General features: G+C 45.0%; 1 protein-coding gene across 1 annotated transcript in view; it reads right to left on the reverse strand.

The window, feature by feature from the left end:
• rbms2b (RNA binding motif, single stranded interacting protein 2b) overlaps positions 1–16,976 on the reverse strand; it is a 28,778-nt gene extending 11,802 nt beyond the window's left edge. The window contains exons 1-2 of the mRNA XM_036533984.1: positions 16,791–16,976; positions 3,343–3,509 (exon numbers count right to left, since the gene is read on the reverse strand). Of these exons, the coding sequence (XP_036389877.1) occupies positions 3,343–3,509; positions 16,791–16,862 (239 nt within the window). The 5' untranslated portion in view covers positions 16,863–16,976. The remainder of the gene's footprint in view (positions 1–3,342; positions 3,510–16,790) is intronic.
• Between the last annotated feature and the right edge of the window lie 1,274 nt (positions 16,977–18,250).

Below are 18,250 nucleotides of genomic sequence, written 5' to 3' on the forward strand. Positions count from 1 at the left end.
ACTTCAGTGTGCCTATATTTTAACAGCCCACTATTTATTCATTTATTTATTCCCTCCTCTAAATTTAACAAGAAAGATGCTCTTTGTCGTCCTGCATGGTGCAGGGGGTAGGTTGCTGATTCGGTGCATGGTGTACGGAGCTGCAGAGAGTTGTCACTCTTGCTTGCCACGGAGAGAGAAAGTGCAGCGCAGATACAGCGTCAGCCAGGCATGCTGGGAACACCCTCAGGGATCGGAATGTGGAAGTGCCCTGACATTTGACCCTTGCTTGGAGTGACTGCTGGTTGTAGTGGCTTTAGGAGGGAGAATGGTGGGGGAGGGGCCTGGCTTTTTAACTCTGACTCAATTCAGCAGGCCCCGCTGTCCTTGCCTCATTCAGCCACAATGCCGCTGGCTTCCACACCACTAATTTTCACACTTATCCATGATTCCCTCCATTTACACCTCCCATTCTCAAAACCTCCTTGCTGATCCTGCAGTAGTTTTCTCTTTCCCAGCCAATCCAACTGCCTATACCCTCTCCCGCTCTTTCTGCCATCAGTCAAAGTGATCATTTTTGTTCTTATGTACTTCCTCCAAAGGCCACCCCCCACAACGCAGACCTGAATGCCCTACCTCTTCCTCTCTCTCTCTACCTCTCCTTCTCTCCTTTTCTACCTCTCCTGCTCTGTCTCTCCCTCTCCTCTATACATTTGCTGTCTTGTTTGTCCTCCCCTTTCCCAAGGGGCTTTGCACTTCCTGTTGGGTGCGGTGGGCTCTTGTGAGCGGGCTCTTGCAGACAGCTGTAAAAAAATGCAGGCTTTTCTGTTTCTCATCAGACACACGCACACAATGTCGATAATACACTCTGAACCTCATTTTGCCATAATTTGACAAGCTTTTCTTCCACAAAGCCAAAAAAACCGATGTATTTTACCTCTGTATCTCAGTGTTTTATATTCATATTCCATTTCAGTAAAGAATGATTTTAACCACTCAATGATGAGCATTTGAGCACCTCCACCTGTAATAGGAATAATGATATCCACTCAGTGCCATTGTTCGGATGCATGCCCTAACCAGCGTCTTAAATATACAGAACACGTATATATAAAAATAAATAGATTATGTGATTAATAGCTTAAAGTAAACAGAACATGTGGAGTTTATAAACCTAGCATTTTTATTTGAACCAGTTTCTTCACAATGTTTTACTTAATAGCTTTGAGTGTCTTTCTTCATTGCTTTAAACATGAAGTCTCATGTTGGCAAGAAATACTGCTTGCTACTGCTGCGAATGATATATATGAACTGAGTTTTCCAGGTTTTAGATAGGGCGACAGAGTGAGTGAGCGCTGTGCTATTTCTAAAACGTGTTGCTCATCTAGAGACACCTAACAGCTACATGGGAGCTGGTCCCAAAAGCAGTGACACAGGTGAGCTGCTCTCTCCGTGCACATGGGATCATTCCAAAGGCTGTTCACCCTGGTCTGCAGGGAGGGGAACGTAAGCAGTCAGACCTCAGGAGAGGTGAACATAGCGCAGCCAGCTGCACATCTGCACGAGGCCAACCCAGCGCCTGTCACACTGCCAGACTCACCCCTGCAGGAGGAGCAAGGGACCGGGGGTGGGCACAGAGGGACACGGGCAGGGGTGACAGGGGAGAGGGGAGCAACAAAAGGCCTAGGCAGGTACACAGATGACGGGGTGCAGGAGATAGAGGCCTTGAGAAGGCCGGTCTTAGGCATGCAAGCTACATTACATTACATTATTGTCATTTACCAGACAATCCTCTCCAGAGCAACTTACAAGGTTACAATTTTTACTATCTATCAATTTTTACTATTTATGCTATCTACTTATACAGCTGGATATTTAATGAGGCAATTCTGGGTTAAGTACTTTGTCTAAGGGCGCAGCAGCAGTGACTCAGCGGGGAATCGAACCAGCAACTTTAAAATTGTGAGCCCTGCTCCTTACCACTATGCTATGCTGCCTCCCCCTCTCTTTTGTTAAGAGTCCTTCTTGTTTGCTGAACCCCCCCCCTCAATGCACATACACACACCCCAGACTAGCACAGACGCAGGGTGTGCGGCTCTCAAACGCGCCCGCCGTTCCCACGCCCAGCTCCTGTGTAACCCCCCCCCCCGGCCCACACAGAACGCGTGCCATTCTTACAATCCCGAGCCAATCCCGAGATCCTTCGTTTCTGCCCCAGATCCTATGGTTTCCAGCTCAGGAAGTGTGGGATCAGGTTAATTAAATGCAGGGTCGATTGTTTTGAGATGAATCATCCGTGGAAAAACAAGATCTGACTGGAGCCGGCAGACAATACGATTTAGAAACAAAAGGGGGGAGAATATGGGGATTTAAGTGAGGGTGTGTGTGTGTGTGTGTGTGGTGTGCATGCCTGTGTGTGGTGCGTGACCGTGAAGACCTTGCGCGAGGAGGAGGCAGAGTGGAGAGGCTGAGGATCTTAGCATATTAAATATTCCTCCAGAGAAGCAGCTGCATACTTCCAGCCTCCGGAGGAGGGGTCATGTCGGGACACGCAAGACCTCTCTCTCTCTCCCCCTCTCTGGCCCCTTCCCGCTTTTCCGTACTCCCCCTCTCCCTCTCCCCTCTACCCCCCCCCCCCCCCTCATTTTCCTCCAGATTCTCCTCATTTTCGCTCTGATTTCACTGTTGTCCTGCTTTCATGTGTTGATTCCATCTGTGCATCAGGCCTGCCCTGTTCAGACGGTCTCAGAGAGTTGAGAGAAGGAGACACAGGCGACTCCTGATTGCAGGGAGGAGCACTGCCTGCTCCGCTTCTTGTCCCTTGCGTATTGAAAAATGCCTATCACATGCTGAGTGAGTGGCTGAATCACACACAGCTCCTGATTGCTCAGACTTTTGCATAAATTATCTCACAGTATGGCTGTCACAGGATGCCTTGTAAAGCCTGACACATGGCCAATATGGGAGGCTGCTCTTGAAGGTGATCCTTGCTGGATCCATAGCATGGGTATGAACAATGAAAACAAGCTGTTAGCATTATTGGCTCTTGCAACCTATTTTGTGTTTACTGAGTTATAATGATAGCACTCTCTTCACTCATCCAAAGGCAGTTACAAATCCAGGGCTAAGTATCACCAACAAAGAAGCTATAGAACTGGTGTCTTTTTCTCTGACACGCAACATCAAGAAAGTGTCTTGTTCAACACATGGTTACACAACTAGCTCTGCAATGTAGTTAACACCTGGAATGCTTCACTGAGCTAGAGATATGCTATATAATAAGCCTGTATGAGTCAAACTAAAAGCAACCAGATTAAAAAAAAAGAATGGTTCAGGAGTGGTTGAGCTGAACAGTGAACTTACGGTTGGCATAGCTTGACTAGGTCCTGATCTGTGGTCCCTGGGTGAAGACCGCGGATGTACAGGTTAGTCTTGCTCAGCTGCTCCCCTCCCCCACTGCTGCTGTTGCTGCTGCTGTTGGTGTTGGGACTGGGTGGCGCCATCTGCTGGTTGGAAGACACATAGGCCTGCTGCAGAAAGAGAAATACAGTTGGGGGTGAGAATATATACCTGTACAAGATCAGAGTTAATTGGTGTGTGGAGGAGGGATGGCAGCACAGGAGATGAAAGACACTCAGTGGCACCAACGCTGCTTTTCGTGAGAGGACAAACACATTTCCAGACCAGCACCAGCTCATTTCCGACAGCCACGGCTGTCATATCACGCTACCACAACTCCACAGCTCACATGATTTTCAGACAGGTCTGTGTGTTTGTCTACGCAACCACTAAATGGATCACTACCCTGAGAGAGCAGAAATCGCAGACCAACAAAACAGAAGTTGCACCAAGTCAGCCAATTGTGCAGAAGGGAGAAAGTCTCTTGGCAACAGACGGGGTGATACAGAAGACACCACTGCCTGAAATGGAACGCAAGCATATTTTTTCAACCCTGAAAAAAATCACCTATTGGCCTCGTAAGCATGTAGGGAAACAATAGAAACAATTCCTTTGCCTGCTTCTTAGCCTCTGAGGAAGACTTGAAGCAAACCCTGGTTTATTCACAAGGGAAAATAATGTAACTGCATCGTGACCATGGACACAAATTAAATGGGACTTAAAACTAATCAAAGGGCAATTCTGGTGAAAAAAGAATTTATTCTTTATGTCATTTATCTTAAGATATATGATATACAAGCCACTGCTGCTTTACAAATTGGGCCACTAAGTATGCAGTGTGGTGTAATGGGTAGGGAGCTGAGCAAGCAACCAGAAGGTTCAACTCCCTCATGGGGCACTGCTGTTACACCCTTAAGCAACATCTTAACCTCAATTATTTCAGTAATTTTTCAAGCTGTGTGAACAGTTACCATATATAGCTCAAAACGTGGCATCTGTTAAGCAAATAAAATGTACATTATGGGCAAAACATTAAGACAGGTGGTATTATTAATTTTGGTGGGTACTACATAGTCTGAGCTTGCTCAGACTCTTAAGTATTCAAAGCCATTGGCTCCCAAGCAACACGAATGGTGCACTTCATTCATCGGATGGAACAGCTGAACCGAACAGAATTCAGAGGACTTCCAGAGGGTGAATATTATTCAAAGAGACATTTCAATGCCAGCATAGTGCTGTGGAATGAGAAGATAAAGTCAGAGACCATTCTAATACCAGGAAGGAGAATTCTCCCCCTCTTTTTGCAAACAACCTTTCCAGACATACTTCCACCCGGTGTATTTTGCGAAAATTCGAGCCAAAGGTTGGGAGCTGTGCTCTGTGGCATGGCTCTCTCACACCTGCTGAGAGAGCATGTCTGCTAAGGTACAGCCAGCTGATGGACAGAGCCCCAGAGATGCAAAGCTACCAAAACCCAACTAAATCCTTTGGTTAGATAAGCAAATAAAAAGCAGAACTGAAATGGTCAAAGATCCCTGTGTGGCATGTGTTATAATTGGGGTGTCCAACTATACACCCTCCCTGTGGTTGATAGTCACATTTACTTTGTCCAAAAAACTATTACATTCATTTCTCCTGTATATGAAATGGTAAATGAGAGGTAAACTACTCAGCCTTTTTCCAGAGGAACAGACCAAGATGCCTTTAATAGCACATGCCAAAAAATTCCCACAATTACACAAACCAAATGATGGCATTTCAGGGCAGCGCTAATGGGAAAATTTTAGCCTGCCAAAGCAACTGATTTTGCGAATGCTACAAGTAAATCAGCATTTACCAATTAAGCAAAAACAAGACACAACAGCACATTTTGATTATTTAATTTTCTGATTCACCACAGCTTACAGCACAGAAAGTGATCTTCTGCTTTGATGTGAATATAAGCCACTCTACTCACTAATGAGCAGAGAAAATTTTAAATCCTCCTAATTGCTTTCCTAAAAAAGTTCGCGGGCACTGCGAATCCCCAAGGTTCACCCCTTCCTCACCCCACTCCCTCCACGCTCCCGTAGCTGGTATACATGAGCAGTTTTCTTTTTCAATTTATTCCTCATCAGAGGTTCAGAGGAGTATGAAATATTTCATTATAAGCAGCTCTGAGATCAGGCTGCTGAGGGACAATGGGACAATTTGCAAAGCTCCACAAGGTCAAAGACCAGACTGTGCTGTCTTTGTCTGTATGTGAGTGTGTGTGTGTGTGTGCACGCGTGTATGCGTGGAAGGGTTTATGGGTGGGGGAAGGCAAGAAAATACAGAAGTAACTGAAGCTAGTCAATCCGTTAATTGTCGCATCAGTGTTTCACTTTTCTTTCTTTTTAGCCTATCAAACAGCTCCCTTCATACTGAACTGCCAGACCGTATTTGTTAGCAGTTCATTCATAATGGTCTTCTCTGCAAGCCATTTCACATCAGCTGCTCCTCTAGCCCACTACTGCCCTTGATGCTTCAAGAACTATCTCGCCTCCTTTTTTTCAACAGAAGAAATAACCTATCTGTAAGTATAAATATTGGTGATTAAACCTTTGAAAAACAAACTGTTAACACTTGGAGGAATGACAACAGATCAGGTAAAAATAATTTTGAGGTGGGGGGAAAGCAGGGATGTCAGAGTGACAGTCACGCTTCCTCACGGTGCTGTCGATGTCACAGTGCTGCATGCCCTTTTTCTCCTTCTCAGCTAGCTGTGGTCTGGTCACATATATGCCGATCATACAGGCCCATTCAATACGCTCCAGCTCCACACACTGTAATGCAGGTGCTCACCAAGTGCTCCGGGATGTTGCAGCTATGCGGACCACACAGTCATCGGAGTCTTTCAAAGAGGGGATCTTTCAAAGGCAAAGTACCAGCACACCGTCTCCCACTCGCAGCAGTGTTCCTTTGTTCGAGGGCCCCACAAGCCAACATTTTGACCACTGTGGTCTATTCCCCACCGGCATTCTCTTTCTGAAGATGGTGCTTTATTAAAATGTGGTCAGCTCTGTACATGCCTTTTACTGCAGTTTTCTCCAGGAGGGGAAAAGTCAATTTTCTTGTGCACAGTTGTCACATGGGCCTCACTTTCTCTTTGACTACATTGCAGTTTTCGCTTCTCTTCTGTTTCCACCATGCCTCACTGATGAATCCACCTGCACAAGCCTTGTTAAGCAGCATCTCTTCAGTTCCTTTCAGTTCTGCTATTACGGACCAGCTAACTGGGGCCTGAGCTCGTTAGCAAGAGAGGCTAATCCATGTCATGTGCCGGCTGGTTAAAAGGTATTTCTTATTAACGCCACTCTGCTGGTTCTGCCCACACCGATGCAATCCCCCGCCCCCTCACCAGCGAGAACTCCTCAGGTCCCCGTTAAGTCTTGTTGCCAATATTCTGCTTCTGTTGAAGCCAGGGTGCACACCAACCTCAGCACGATTATAGTGGCAGGAAGACTCAGAAAGAACCCAGTCTTAGGTCTGCTTTTGGAAAGTTCCCAGGTCTGACATCATTCACGCCCGAATAGCCGTGATGTCACCCGCCTCCTCTTCCTCCTGACACTTTTTTCTCCTTTTTTTAAGCCAGTCAGGCGGTGTGTCATCTCCTGATTTTCCGCTTGAGTCAACTTTATTTTACTGTTAATCTTGATTCCTTTCTATTCGAAAGCCCTTGCATCAGAGCAAGCTTTTTTTCCTGTTGATTCAGCAAAAGGATGGGCTCCTCCAACGTGTTGATTTCACAAGAGCATCTCTACATCTTCTGCATTTTTACATGGTAACAGATCAGCTTTTTATTTATTCTTCTCAAGACAAACTTTTGTGGTTTTGTCCTTTTTTCGTAGACCAAATTTTCCACAAAAGTGAAGACCTTTCTGTTTGAAAACCAGCTCCAGTGTTGTACACACAGTCCCTCACCATAGCACTGTGACTTGTTCTCTTCATGTCATTTTATGATTTCTTCTTTACTTTATTACATGTTTCAAGTTTTTTTATGTAATTTACTCTGTGATGTGCACATTATGATATTATGTTGTTAATATAATAATACAAAACGTGGGGAAATTTCACTGTCTGAAATCACCAGACTCTGTGGTAGTGGTGGTCACACAGTTTCCCGTCCTGTTCAAATCTAGGGATTTGTAAGTATTTGTACTGCTTCAGCACTTCTGTTTTGCCTAAACACCAAACGAGTCATTATGACCTAAGTGAACACTCAGATTCAGTGCAGGTCTTGCTAAACCTGCCTTTCAACCCTAAATTCTCTTTCCCCAAACCCCTTTCTCCCATCTCAGAAACTTCACCTCAGTCTACACCTTGTTTTCACTGAACTCGTGTGAAGGTGAGGCATGCAGGCCTGGGGCAGTATAATTCCATGATTGCATTTCACGGTCTGTTCTGATCATCATCGCTGGCCCCCGGCACATTCCAGCCCGTCTCTCCCCACTGTGGACATCTGTCCCCTCCAATAATCACAAATACATGTGTCTCTCCTAATCTAGACACATGATGTCCCGTTCTTTCTTGATCCGGCTAAACATAAAAGCCCATTCAAAAAAAAAAAACAAAATTCAATTCAATTTTAATGTAACTAGATTACATTCAAAACTGAATTCGAGAGGATTTAAGAAGTGGCTGGCATATGTGAGAAAGCACACATGTTAAAGGGGGATTTCTGTCAACGTTCAGTGGGGGGGTGGGAGGTGTCTACTTTGTCAATAGTAACCCTCACACGCACTGCATTCCTGCACGCCGAGGGAGGCGGCTGGGGGGGGCGGGGGGACAGCATTCCAGCCCAGACATGTCCCTACAGCCATTCAGTAGTGCTGGTGTCTGCTTCTGCTCTCTCCCAGCTTCCTGCTCTCACTCTCTCCCACTGAAGGGAGGGTACCAGGACTTTACTGTGCCATTCGGAAAATGAGGGGGGAGATTTTGGACTGAGAGCGCGGACACAGTTCCATCCTCAAAAGGTCCGAAACCATGTGCCAGGGGAAACGCAACCGATCTGTTGTAGAAAGTCGTGTGGTGACAACAGGGCAGTGCAGAATGACACCGCAGAACGCAACAGGAGTGCTTTTTTCACCTGTTGATCACTGTTGTCAATGGCCCTGTCCAACAGGAGCCTGGCCTGTCGATCAATTGCACCCCGTTTTCATAACACCACCACAACGGCCCATACATTCAATGTGAGAGTTGACACAGCGGGCGTCTCCACATGCACATGTGGGAGATGCATGCTGCGCTCATTGCCCAGGGCAATCCCACAGAGGTATGACACCCGGAGGTACGATTAGGACAAGCTACACCACAGCTCTGAGGACTGGGCCCACTTATTTGGGGTCAAAACAAAATCGCGACACCATGATGTCGGCCAAATTGAATGTGTGCCGCTGATCTGCAGAGCTCTACAGAGTTGTGAGGGGAATGCCCTGTCTGACAGGTACGGCTTTGTTTAGCCCTCTTTAATAACACCTGCCCCGTGCCCACACAGCACCCAGCCTGGCAATGCTCCAGAGCCCAGGGGCAGATGCGCTGCTGCTGAGAACAGCGGGGGTGGGGGTCTGGGGGGGCGTAGCGTGATGACTGATAGGTGGCTAGGGGAGCAGCGGATATAGGAACCCAAAGGGGGGAAAGGCAGGTTAAGTTAGGACAACGTCCAAGAGAGAGCCCTGGTGAAACCCTCGGTAAAAACCACCCACTCCACACCTCCTGCCGGGCCCTCGAGAGATCCTCTAGCATCGGAGAGGGGGGGGGGCAATCTGATACACGAAGGAGAGGCCACCCGACACCAGCGCTTAAAACCCAACCCCCAGCAGGTGCCGACGCTGCTCCACCCCTACCTAAAGTGCACTGCTGTTTTACCTAAACCTCAAACAGGTCATGATGATTTAAAGAACACTGAAACCCTGTCCTGCTAACCCTTGTTACAGCACCTCCACCACCCACCCAAGCACCCAAACACACACACACACACACACACACACACACACACACACACACACACACACACATGTGCACGCATGTATGCACACGTACAATCAGGGGGTTCAGAACCCTATTCACAACAATCTCAAAACCAATCTTTTTTCCACATGTCAAATTTTTGACGTTGTGCCTTGTTTCCAGATTTATATGCGGCGTAGTGTAATATGTGGGGGCTGTAAAGGCAGTGTAAACTGGAATGGTATGGTTTGTTATCATTATGCCTACACGTGATGCATTACATTCAGTCAGCCTTTCTTTTTTAATTTGACTCAGTTCAAACTGATGTTCTGATAGTAGGTGATGCAGAGATCAAGAGCGTCACAGAGGCACTGCGTTGCGACTGAGTTTTTAACTGTGACACACAGACAAAGTGCATTTCAGAAGAGAATGGAATGCTGGAATGCTGACCAAATCATCAGAAAATAGCACAGCGGTTCACCTGGTCCTGTAATGCCCGTAAGCATGATTCACTTCCATACAGCAAAAACTTCCCTCAACTTCGGCACGCAACCCATTTCCAAACATCCTGAATGACAAATCTTTTTTTTTTTTTTTTTAAACAAAACTACACATTACCTTAGTCAATTGTATTCAATCAGATAAAAACAAAAATAGAGAAAAATTGAGAAAAATAACAGAGTAGGGATTACTGCAACAGAAAACCCAAAGGCCTACCTGTTTAGTGTACAATATTGTCAGGGGCACAGCTGAAAAGATCATCATTGCCAAGCTGCCTGCAACCAGCTTCCACCGAGGTTGCAGGAAAAAAAGATACAAGCACCTTAAACTACAGCAGAAACGGCAGTCTGCCGCTGCCGATGATTCTGTTGAGTCTGCTGAAATCCAGGGCTAACAGGCTCCACCGCTGGGCTGTACCCCACCGGCAGAACACAGCCTGCCCTCAGGATCCTCACGCTTCTCTCCCTTTCCCATTCCCCCTCTGTTCCATCTCCCTCTCAGGCGAGGACGTGCATGGCCCAGTACAGTGAGCAGCTTGTCTAACGGAGTGGACACCCACTGGATAGAGAGGGAGGGGGGAGAAAATTTCATGAAGCGCGGAGGATGACCCTTGCAGCGAGAAGAGTCTGTCTCCCTGTCTAATGTAAGCAAAAACCAGCGACAGTCCAGAGATTAAGGTAGGTGAAGTGCAGTGAGAGAGAGAGAAGGGAGAGGAATGGGGGAAGAGGGAGGAAGAGGGGGAGTTATTTGAAAGCAAAAAAAAAAAAATCCGCTTCAACTCCACTGCTCTGCTTTCCTCCCTCAGCAGAGCTGCAGGTCAGAGGTCACACCTTTTACACCATTTAAGACCTACCCCTCCGTGTGACTCTAGAAGCTTCTTGAAGTCTTTTCTGCAGTCGCTTAGGAGGAGAAACACTTCCGACCCCCCCCCCCCCCCCTCCAAGCTCTGTAAAAAGTTCCCAAAATCCAACACGCCCTCTGTCGTGAGCGCATTGTTCAAGGCCGGAATTCCAGGAATTCCAAGGCATTAATCCCAGCAATTTGAGCCTTCGCCAGCAGCAAGGCACGGAGTAGAACAACACCAGGGAGAGTAGGTTAGTGCCGCTAGTATTTCAGCAATGTTAAAGTCTGCCATGCTGGCCTGGCCCATTGTCAGAGCGGGCGTGCTCTTGTGTGTGTGGAGAGGAAAAAGTTCATCACATTTACATTACATTATTGTCATTCAGCAGATGCTCTTATCCAGCGCGAGTTACATAGGTTACAATTTTTACATGCTATCCATTTATACAGCTGGATATTTACTGAGGCAATTCTGGGCTAGGTTACCTTGCCCAAGGGTAACATGGCATTGGCCCAGCTGAGGATCAAACCAGCCACATTTTGGTTACGAGCTCTGCTCCTTACCACTATACTACATCACTGCCCCGTTCAGCAGAGGACACATCTCCACAGCTGCCCCTCCATGAACTGTGAACACAACGAATTTGTGGAGGGGTTATTTTTCGTAGCTCAGTTTAATTTTAGAATTCCAGTGGGTATTAAGTTGTTTATTCTGAAGTCCATCTCAGGCCAAGAGCTAATCTACATCTGGACACACTAATATAGATACACTGCACCATTCATCCAGTGCATAAATTGTTTTGAACAATGCTATATTTCCATACCAAAAGGACTTCTTTCTAAAAATACCACAAAAAGACTCATCAGAATTGATATTTGTAGTTGGCAAAGCTTAGCTATCATAAAGCACTTTTATTTGTTATGTGACAAAATGTGTTGCAGTCTTCTTTCCTCTACAGTCATACTTATAGGACATTATTATAGGCAAATAGATACAAACAGATAATTACCATGTGTTATTATAGTTTGTGCATGTGAAAGTCCCAAGGGAGTTATACAGGAAGGGAGTTAATACAGCCTAGTTGTTTTCACCAAGCATGACCTTTGTTTTTCATGAGATACATCAGGAAAAAACCAGCAAGACCCATATTGGGCTGAGCGAGAATCCAGCCACATGAATTCTGGCACCTAATTTCCACACACTGCTATGTTGTTATGACATTTTTGTAAGTAAAGTTAAAAGCTTCATTGCATATGCCTCGACCACACAACCCCATTGCTCTTTGCTTATTGATAAAGATTAATACTAGACAGTTATTGCAGTTATTAACAGCTCAGCAAAGGTTTGACCTTTGTTGACCTTTATATACTATAAACGGAGAAGACGCGTTTACTATTAACCTTTCTGTAACAAGCTTTTATTCAAATTTTCCCTATATGGCTCCCAAACCAAAATTTGTCAACATCAATTTGTTTAACATGGATGTCACAAACAATTTTGGAGCATGTGGGTTGCCTGTTCCATCAGTTCTGAATGGAAGTCAACCCGGCTATGGTAGAAATAGATAAGCAGCAAAACAGAAATCAAATCAACTGAGGTGATCATGTAACAGGGAAACAGTCACATGGGAGGTGTGGGGAAACACCTTATAACGTCATATATAACTACAGTTGAACCCAGTTACATTTACCCCTTGGTACTGGTGTTGTAAGTCAGTTTACAGAGCCTATATACAGAGATCTGCTGGACTGAGAATGTAGGAGCTCGTCGCTGGCAGTCCCCGGGAGAAAAGAGAGGGAGAGGAGGGCAGTGCACTGCGGGGCTCCAACCTCCCGCCCCACATCTGGCTCCCCCACCCCATCCCCTCCTCCACGGCAGCAAATTTACTTAAAGCAACACAGTGATAACGCTGTAAGGGTGGCCCACAGAGGCTGCCAAGCATGACAGACCTTCACTAAAGCCGTGACCCCAAGAGAAAATCGATCCACGAGAACAGAACTGTAATTGAGCAGACTCTGGCGATGCGCCCTTTGATAAACTGATGTTCAAACATTTGAAAAATCCCCAAGATGATCAACTAATCAAACTCATAGGCAACCCCAACACCCCCCCGCCCGCCGCCAAACTGCCCTCAAACAAAATCACTTGCAAAAGAAGACATCAGCATTTAATCACACTGTAAGGCAGGAAACCGAATATCAGTAAATAATATTCTTTTAAGCAGGAGTTCTTGGGCTCACAATCATGAATATTGATTAAGAAATGCAGAAATTATTTTTTCTTCATTCCTTTGTTCATCCACAAGCACTCAAACACTGATCAATAAGTGATCTTATGACTAACTATTCAAATAATCAAATATTCAGGCTCATCCCTAGCACAGACTGCCTGGGATGGATACAGACACAATACAAGCCTGTCCCCTGCTTTCAGAAGCTGAAATTGTTTGTTTGCACTCAGACCAGAATAGGATTCAGGGGTAATGACACAGTAAATTGTGGTACCACTGCAATGCTAAATTGTTGATACCTGAACTTCCCGCCAGAGTGTGTCACTTATACAGACCGAGGTGACAGTCACAGAAATGAAATCTCTGAATGGCAGTGTTACTCCATGGGGTTGGGGAGGCAAGAGCGACCTGGGAGGGTTGAGAAAGGGTTAGGGTAAGCCAGGCTAGAGGTTGCGACGGTAAGAAATAGTGCGTAACCAAAAATCAGCTTAGACCATCTGGTTTTGAGATCACATCCTGCAAAAAAGGACCCTTTTTTAGTCCCTTGCAGCACTGACCTCCTGTCTCCTCTCCTTTATTTGTTCCAGGAGTACAGGTACACCTGCGCACCTGGCTGTGAAGCATCAGCCGATCCCTCGCCCCCGCTCATGTGGCGCAAACGCTGGCCACCATGCTGACCACTCACCTCTCCCTGCTCTGTCTTTATCCGCCCTCTCACTCTCACTGTATCAAAGACGTAAATCCACTCCTGACCCCCCCCCCCCCCCCCCCCCCCCCCCGACACACACCTTCCCTGTTGGCTGCAATACAAAGACAGCCTTGCATGATATGAGTTTGGAATGGCTTGACAAGCACAGCTGCACACCAAGATCCCATCTGCAGACGGTCACCGTCGTTCAAACCTAATCTCAATGCACTCCAATCAACATCAGCTTTCGTCCTTCATGTCACGTCTTTACTACCAGAGGATCAAGATTATGCAGTAAAACAGGCCAATGTGTGAAATATGAAGGTATTACTCTTCCACCACTCCTCTTTTAGAGATCTTCAGCTCTTTATCTCTGGCCTCCAAAGCACGAGGTAGAAGTTGCTGGCCCTAGAGCCAGATTCCCAATCAGAATTCTAAATGTAACCATTATAGAATAAACTGCAAAACTGGTCCTAGATCAGCTCTACTGGGCAGCTGCTGCCTAGAGCTGCCAAGAGCTCCTGACCTGCAAGATCTGCTAATCACTCCATTTAGAGCTTTTCAAGAACAAGGACACTAGCCCTCCTGAATCCAAATACCAAAGTGTTTTAATTAGCGCTCAGATGCAACTGAATCCTGTCACCTTCCTGCCTTCCCAGACTGGAGCAGAAAAGCTCCAGTAATGTAACGCAGGACTTTATAACAAACAAACTGAAAAGCGTGAAGAAGATGAAGCCAAACATAACAGCCTAACGTGTGAGTCTCCAATCATTTCGGTACCGATTTTCCGCTAAATTGTTTCAAAATCGCGCAGGCTTGTTTTGTCAATACATATTTGAACTTGTTTCAAATCATAATGATCCGTTTTTTGTTTTGTTTTGTTTTGTTTAAAGTAACTTTAATACTGAGGACTATACCATAAGAGTGTCTGTTACGCACATATAAAGACAACCATTTATGTGGCCATAAGATCATGCAATGGATGAATAAATATCTAGTAGCTTATTCCTTTTTATCTGCTACAAAACTATTTCTTCCTCCGTGCAAATACAAATATTACCTTAAAAGAGCATGCAAAAGCAATCCGTCTTCAGAGACTGCCAATGCCTGCAAACGCTGCCTGTAACACGTTTCGTAAACCTTTATTCCTGATTAACTTAGAAAACAGTTCTTTATTTCCTATACAAACGCGACCGGGTGTCTCTTGAACGGCTTTATGTAAAGATGACTTGAAGACCCAACAAAGACGTACTGTGCTGTACATGAAAGAATTGGTGACATAAGCCAGGACAGTTAATTACATGTTCCTCGAATGTCTGTAATGTTCGAACATGCCCCTTCTCTAAGAGTTGTCACTTGGGTGTCAGTGTGGAATGGATTTTTAGGGGACAATGGGCACATTCAGTTTCAGCTTTGTTTACGCCGTTGCGGTTAAGAATAAACCTAGGTTGAAGTACCTTTGCGTTTACCGGAAAACTTTGAATATTTAGCCATGATTCGAGAAACAGATGGAAGCACCCACCCAGGATGTTGCTACATGACACTTGTGGTTGAGGTGGTTCCCTCGCTGTGATAATCACGTGTGGTCTAATTCATATTTTTTATCGGTATTAATCACCACGGTGAGTCAAAAGTCCGTTATGTGGAATTGCCCTGCCCGTCTGTAAAGTGAAAAGAAATTATGTGTCAAGGTGCACACACCCAAGAGTGCACCCAGAACGGATACTGATCTTGACATCCTTAAAATCGCATAATGATAAGGAGCTCGATCTCTACCAATGCTCTGAACTACAATATGCTTATCGCGGAAAAACTGATGCAGACGGTTTTCTGTTTGGTTTTTTTAAAACTCTGTATCACTGTATTTCAGTAGTGAGTAGTCAGTAGTGTTCTTGTTTGTCAGAAATAATGTCAGTGAGGTGTAATATTTTAGGTTAATTGTTAAGAACAGTTTCAGTTAAGTAGGTTATATAGGCGAGCCTGTGTGTCTGTTTAAAACACAGTTAAATGTAACTACCGTAGCTCCGAAATGGCGGGTTTCAATAATACAACGCACCCCATCATTAACATGTAACTTGTTAAGGCCTCCCTGCTTACAATACCGAAACTTAACATTTTTAAAAACTTAGTGTCATAGTAGGTTCTCCCAATAATCGGTTTGACGAAACAATTAGTGAATTTAGAAGATACTCATTTTTGGTATCTTATGCTGAATCGCTCCTGTTATCGAATTTAACTACTTGTGCAAACCAGTGGTACAGCCTAGGTATTTTTGTCCCACGAGGTAACCGGCAACACAAAGCCAACATTGTTTTTAAGTCACACAACTGACCGCACACAAACACCGAAATCAAAATAATGCACACAATGCTAATCTTGTGAGGTATAGCTATTGAATTTGTTTCTTAAATTAGTGCGTCTTTAGAAAGGTCTCATAATCTCTAAACAACTGAAAACGTCTGAGCAGACGGAAACAAATGTTTCTTTGACGGGCAAGAAACACAATTGTTTCCATGATTAATTGTAACAGTGCTAGACTATTCTTATTCGTAATTCCGACAAGCAATCGTTGTGTCCCGTCATCGCAGTGGGACATTTCAGGGGTGGGGCGATTCGCTTGACTTAAAAAGAAAACTTTGCCAAACTTATGTTGCGCATATTCTGTGAAAGCGTGTTTCTTTTCCACCATGACAGATCTGACTTTGCTTTTCATATAGAGACAATAATCGATTACTTCCAGCTTGCTAACAACCCCTTCTCTTTCCCTGCGACCACAACCCCCACCCTTCAACTAGCTAATTAGCTATATTATTTATACCGATCGCTCCTCAACTTCATTCCCTTTGGTGACTTTTTCGTTGTTTGCGGATAAACGAAAATACGCAAACATTCTGTCTACAAAATGCAAGAAAATACAGCAAAATGTAAACGTCCAGGTCACGGCACTAGCGTCCAGCGCATACAGAACGGTACAGTAGCGTACGCGTCTGTGGTCTCCAGTCGAGAGCTAGCTAGCTAGCTTAGGTACACAGCTCCGAGAACTGAAGTTGCTTTTTTGTACGCTCCGCTTTCAAGGACACTGCAGCTTAAAGTCATACTGTCGTGTTGCCTCGATAGATACTGCAATGAGCCCCCATTTACCGGACAAGAACGAATGAAGGATCTGAGCCGCGGGCTGGCTTTACCTTTTTGCTGTTTCTGCTGTTATAGCCGTTGTATGGGTTGACTCCTGTCCTTGGCGGAACGGAGAGCAGCATTTTCACAGCCCTAGCTATGTCCGGAGCGGCGAATGCAGCCAAGGCAGTCAGCTGACGTCAGCTCGGGAAACTCAGCTTGGAATCTGGGAAAGCGATTTTGGGTCCTTCTGTTGTCACTGCTGCTGCCGAAAAACGGCTTTTGACACGGCTGGGTCTCTGCCTCACAGCTAAATCCACTCATACTGTTTACTGAGTTCGTTTTCAAATGCAAAGTATACTTTTTAAAATCAGGTATTAATGGCCATATTTTTACGTCAACGAAGACTCCACTCTTTCGAATCTGATTGGCCCGATAGCCCATATGACACACATAGTCCTATCAAAAATCAGTGCGTTGAGTGTTCTTTGAATGAAACAACAATCTTCACAATGAGTAATCTACTGTATAGTTTTGTCATGATTTTTTGCGGAGTCTCTTTCTGAAAGTTAGTCTTAAAAGCTACTTTCTGGGCAGTGCAGAACTAAGAAAATAATAAGCTTCTGATTCAATCTACTACTGTGCCTATGGTGAGAATTTAATAGCATGCTTTAAATTGCAGCATAGAAAATGAGTTAAGGGTACTATAATTTTAATTTTTATTATTTCAGTCTAAAAACAATGTCGTGTACGTTATGACCAAGTGATATGGTGTAAAACGTTATAACTTTGCTGTATCATAGAGCATGTCTAATGGGCAGGAAACTTCCAGGTGAAAAAGACTTATTTGATTGTGCTTGTTATCTGAATAATAACTTTCGTCTTTGTCCTTGTTGGCGAGATTAACTGAAATACAAATATAAAATCAAAGTATTGGAGACCTGTCTGCTGGCAATGTGACAGACAGTTCACAGAGCAACTAAATTGACATCACTGTACACTCCAGCCTTCTCATTCCATTGCTTGTACAATGGTATGTACAATGTACAAATAATGGATAGCAAACACTAAGACTGCAAAAGTGAAACTACCTCTCCTGTTAGATAACAATGGTGGCAGAGTACTGACTCTATGGGTACTTGGATTTGCAATTGATATGAAACTAATGGTTTCCAGTGGACGCATATCTAATCTCATCGGTTTCCAGAGCATCCAAAGGGGACACCGTGTCAGCATGTTCAGCAGCATACTGGAGTTTTTGAAGCATCTGGCCTTGCTGGGCTGGTCACGTGTGAAGTTGAAGGAAAATGAAAAAAAAGAATAATGATAAAATCAGTCGCCTTACGGTGAAGGATGTTCCCTATGTCTGGCACTTTGTGGTGATGCACAAATTGTCTGCTGCCAGGGCTGGATTGAACCCAGTCTTTCTGCGTGTCACTCGACAGTAACATTGTTTGCCAAACCAACAGGCATGTTGCTAAGCAACTCAGCTTCTTCCTCCCCCATGTCCTGACTTTGTAAATGCTCACTG

Source organism: Megalops cyprinoides, chromosome 7 (assembly GCF_013368585.1).
Source record: "Megalops cyprinoides isolate fMegCyp1 chromosome 7, fMegCyp1.pri, whole genome shotgun sequence".
NCBI classification, from domain to species: Eukaryota; Metazoa; Chordata; class Actinopteri; order Elopiformes; family Megalopidae; genus Megalops; species Megalops cyprinoides.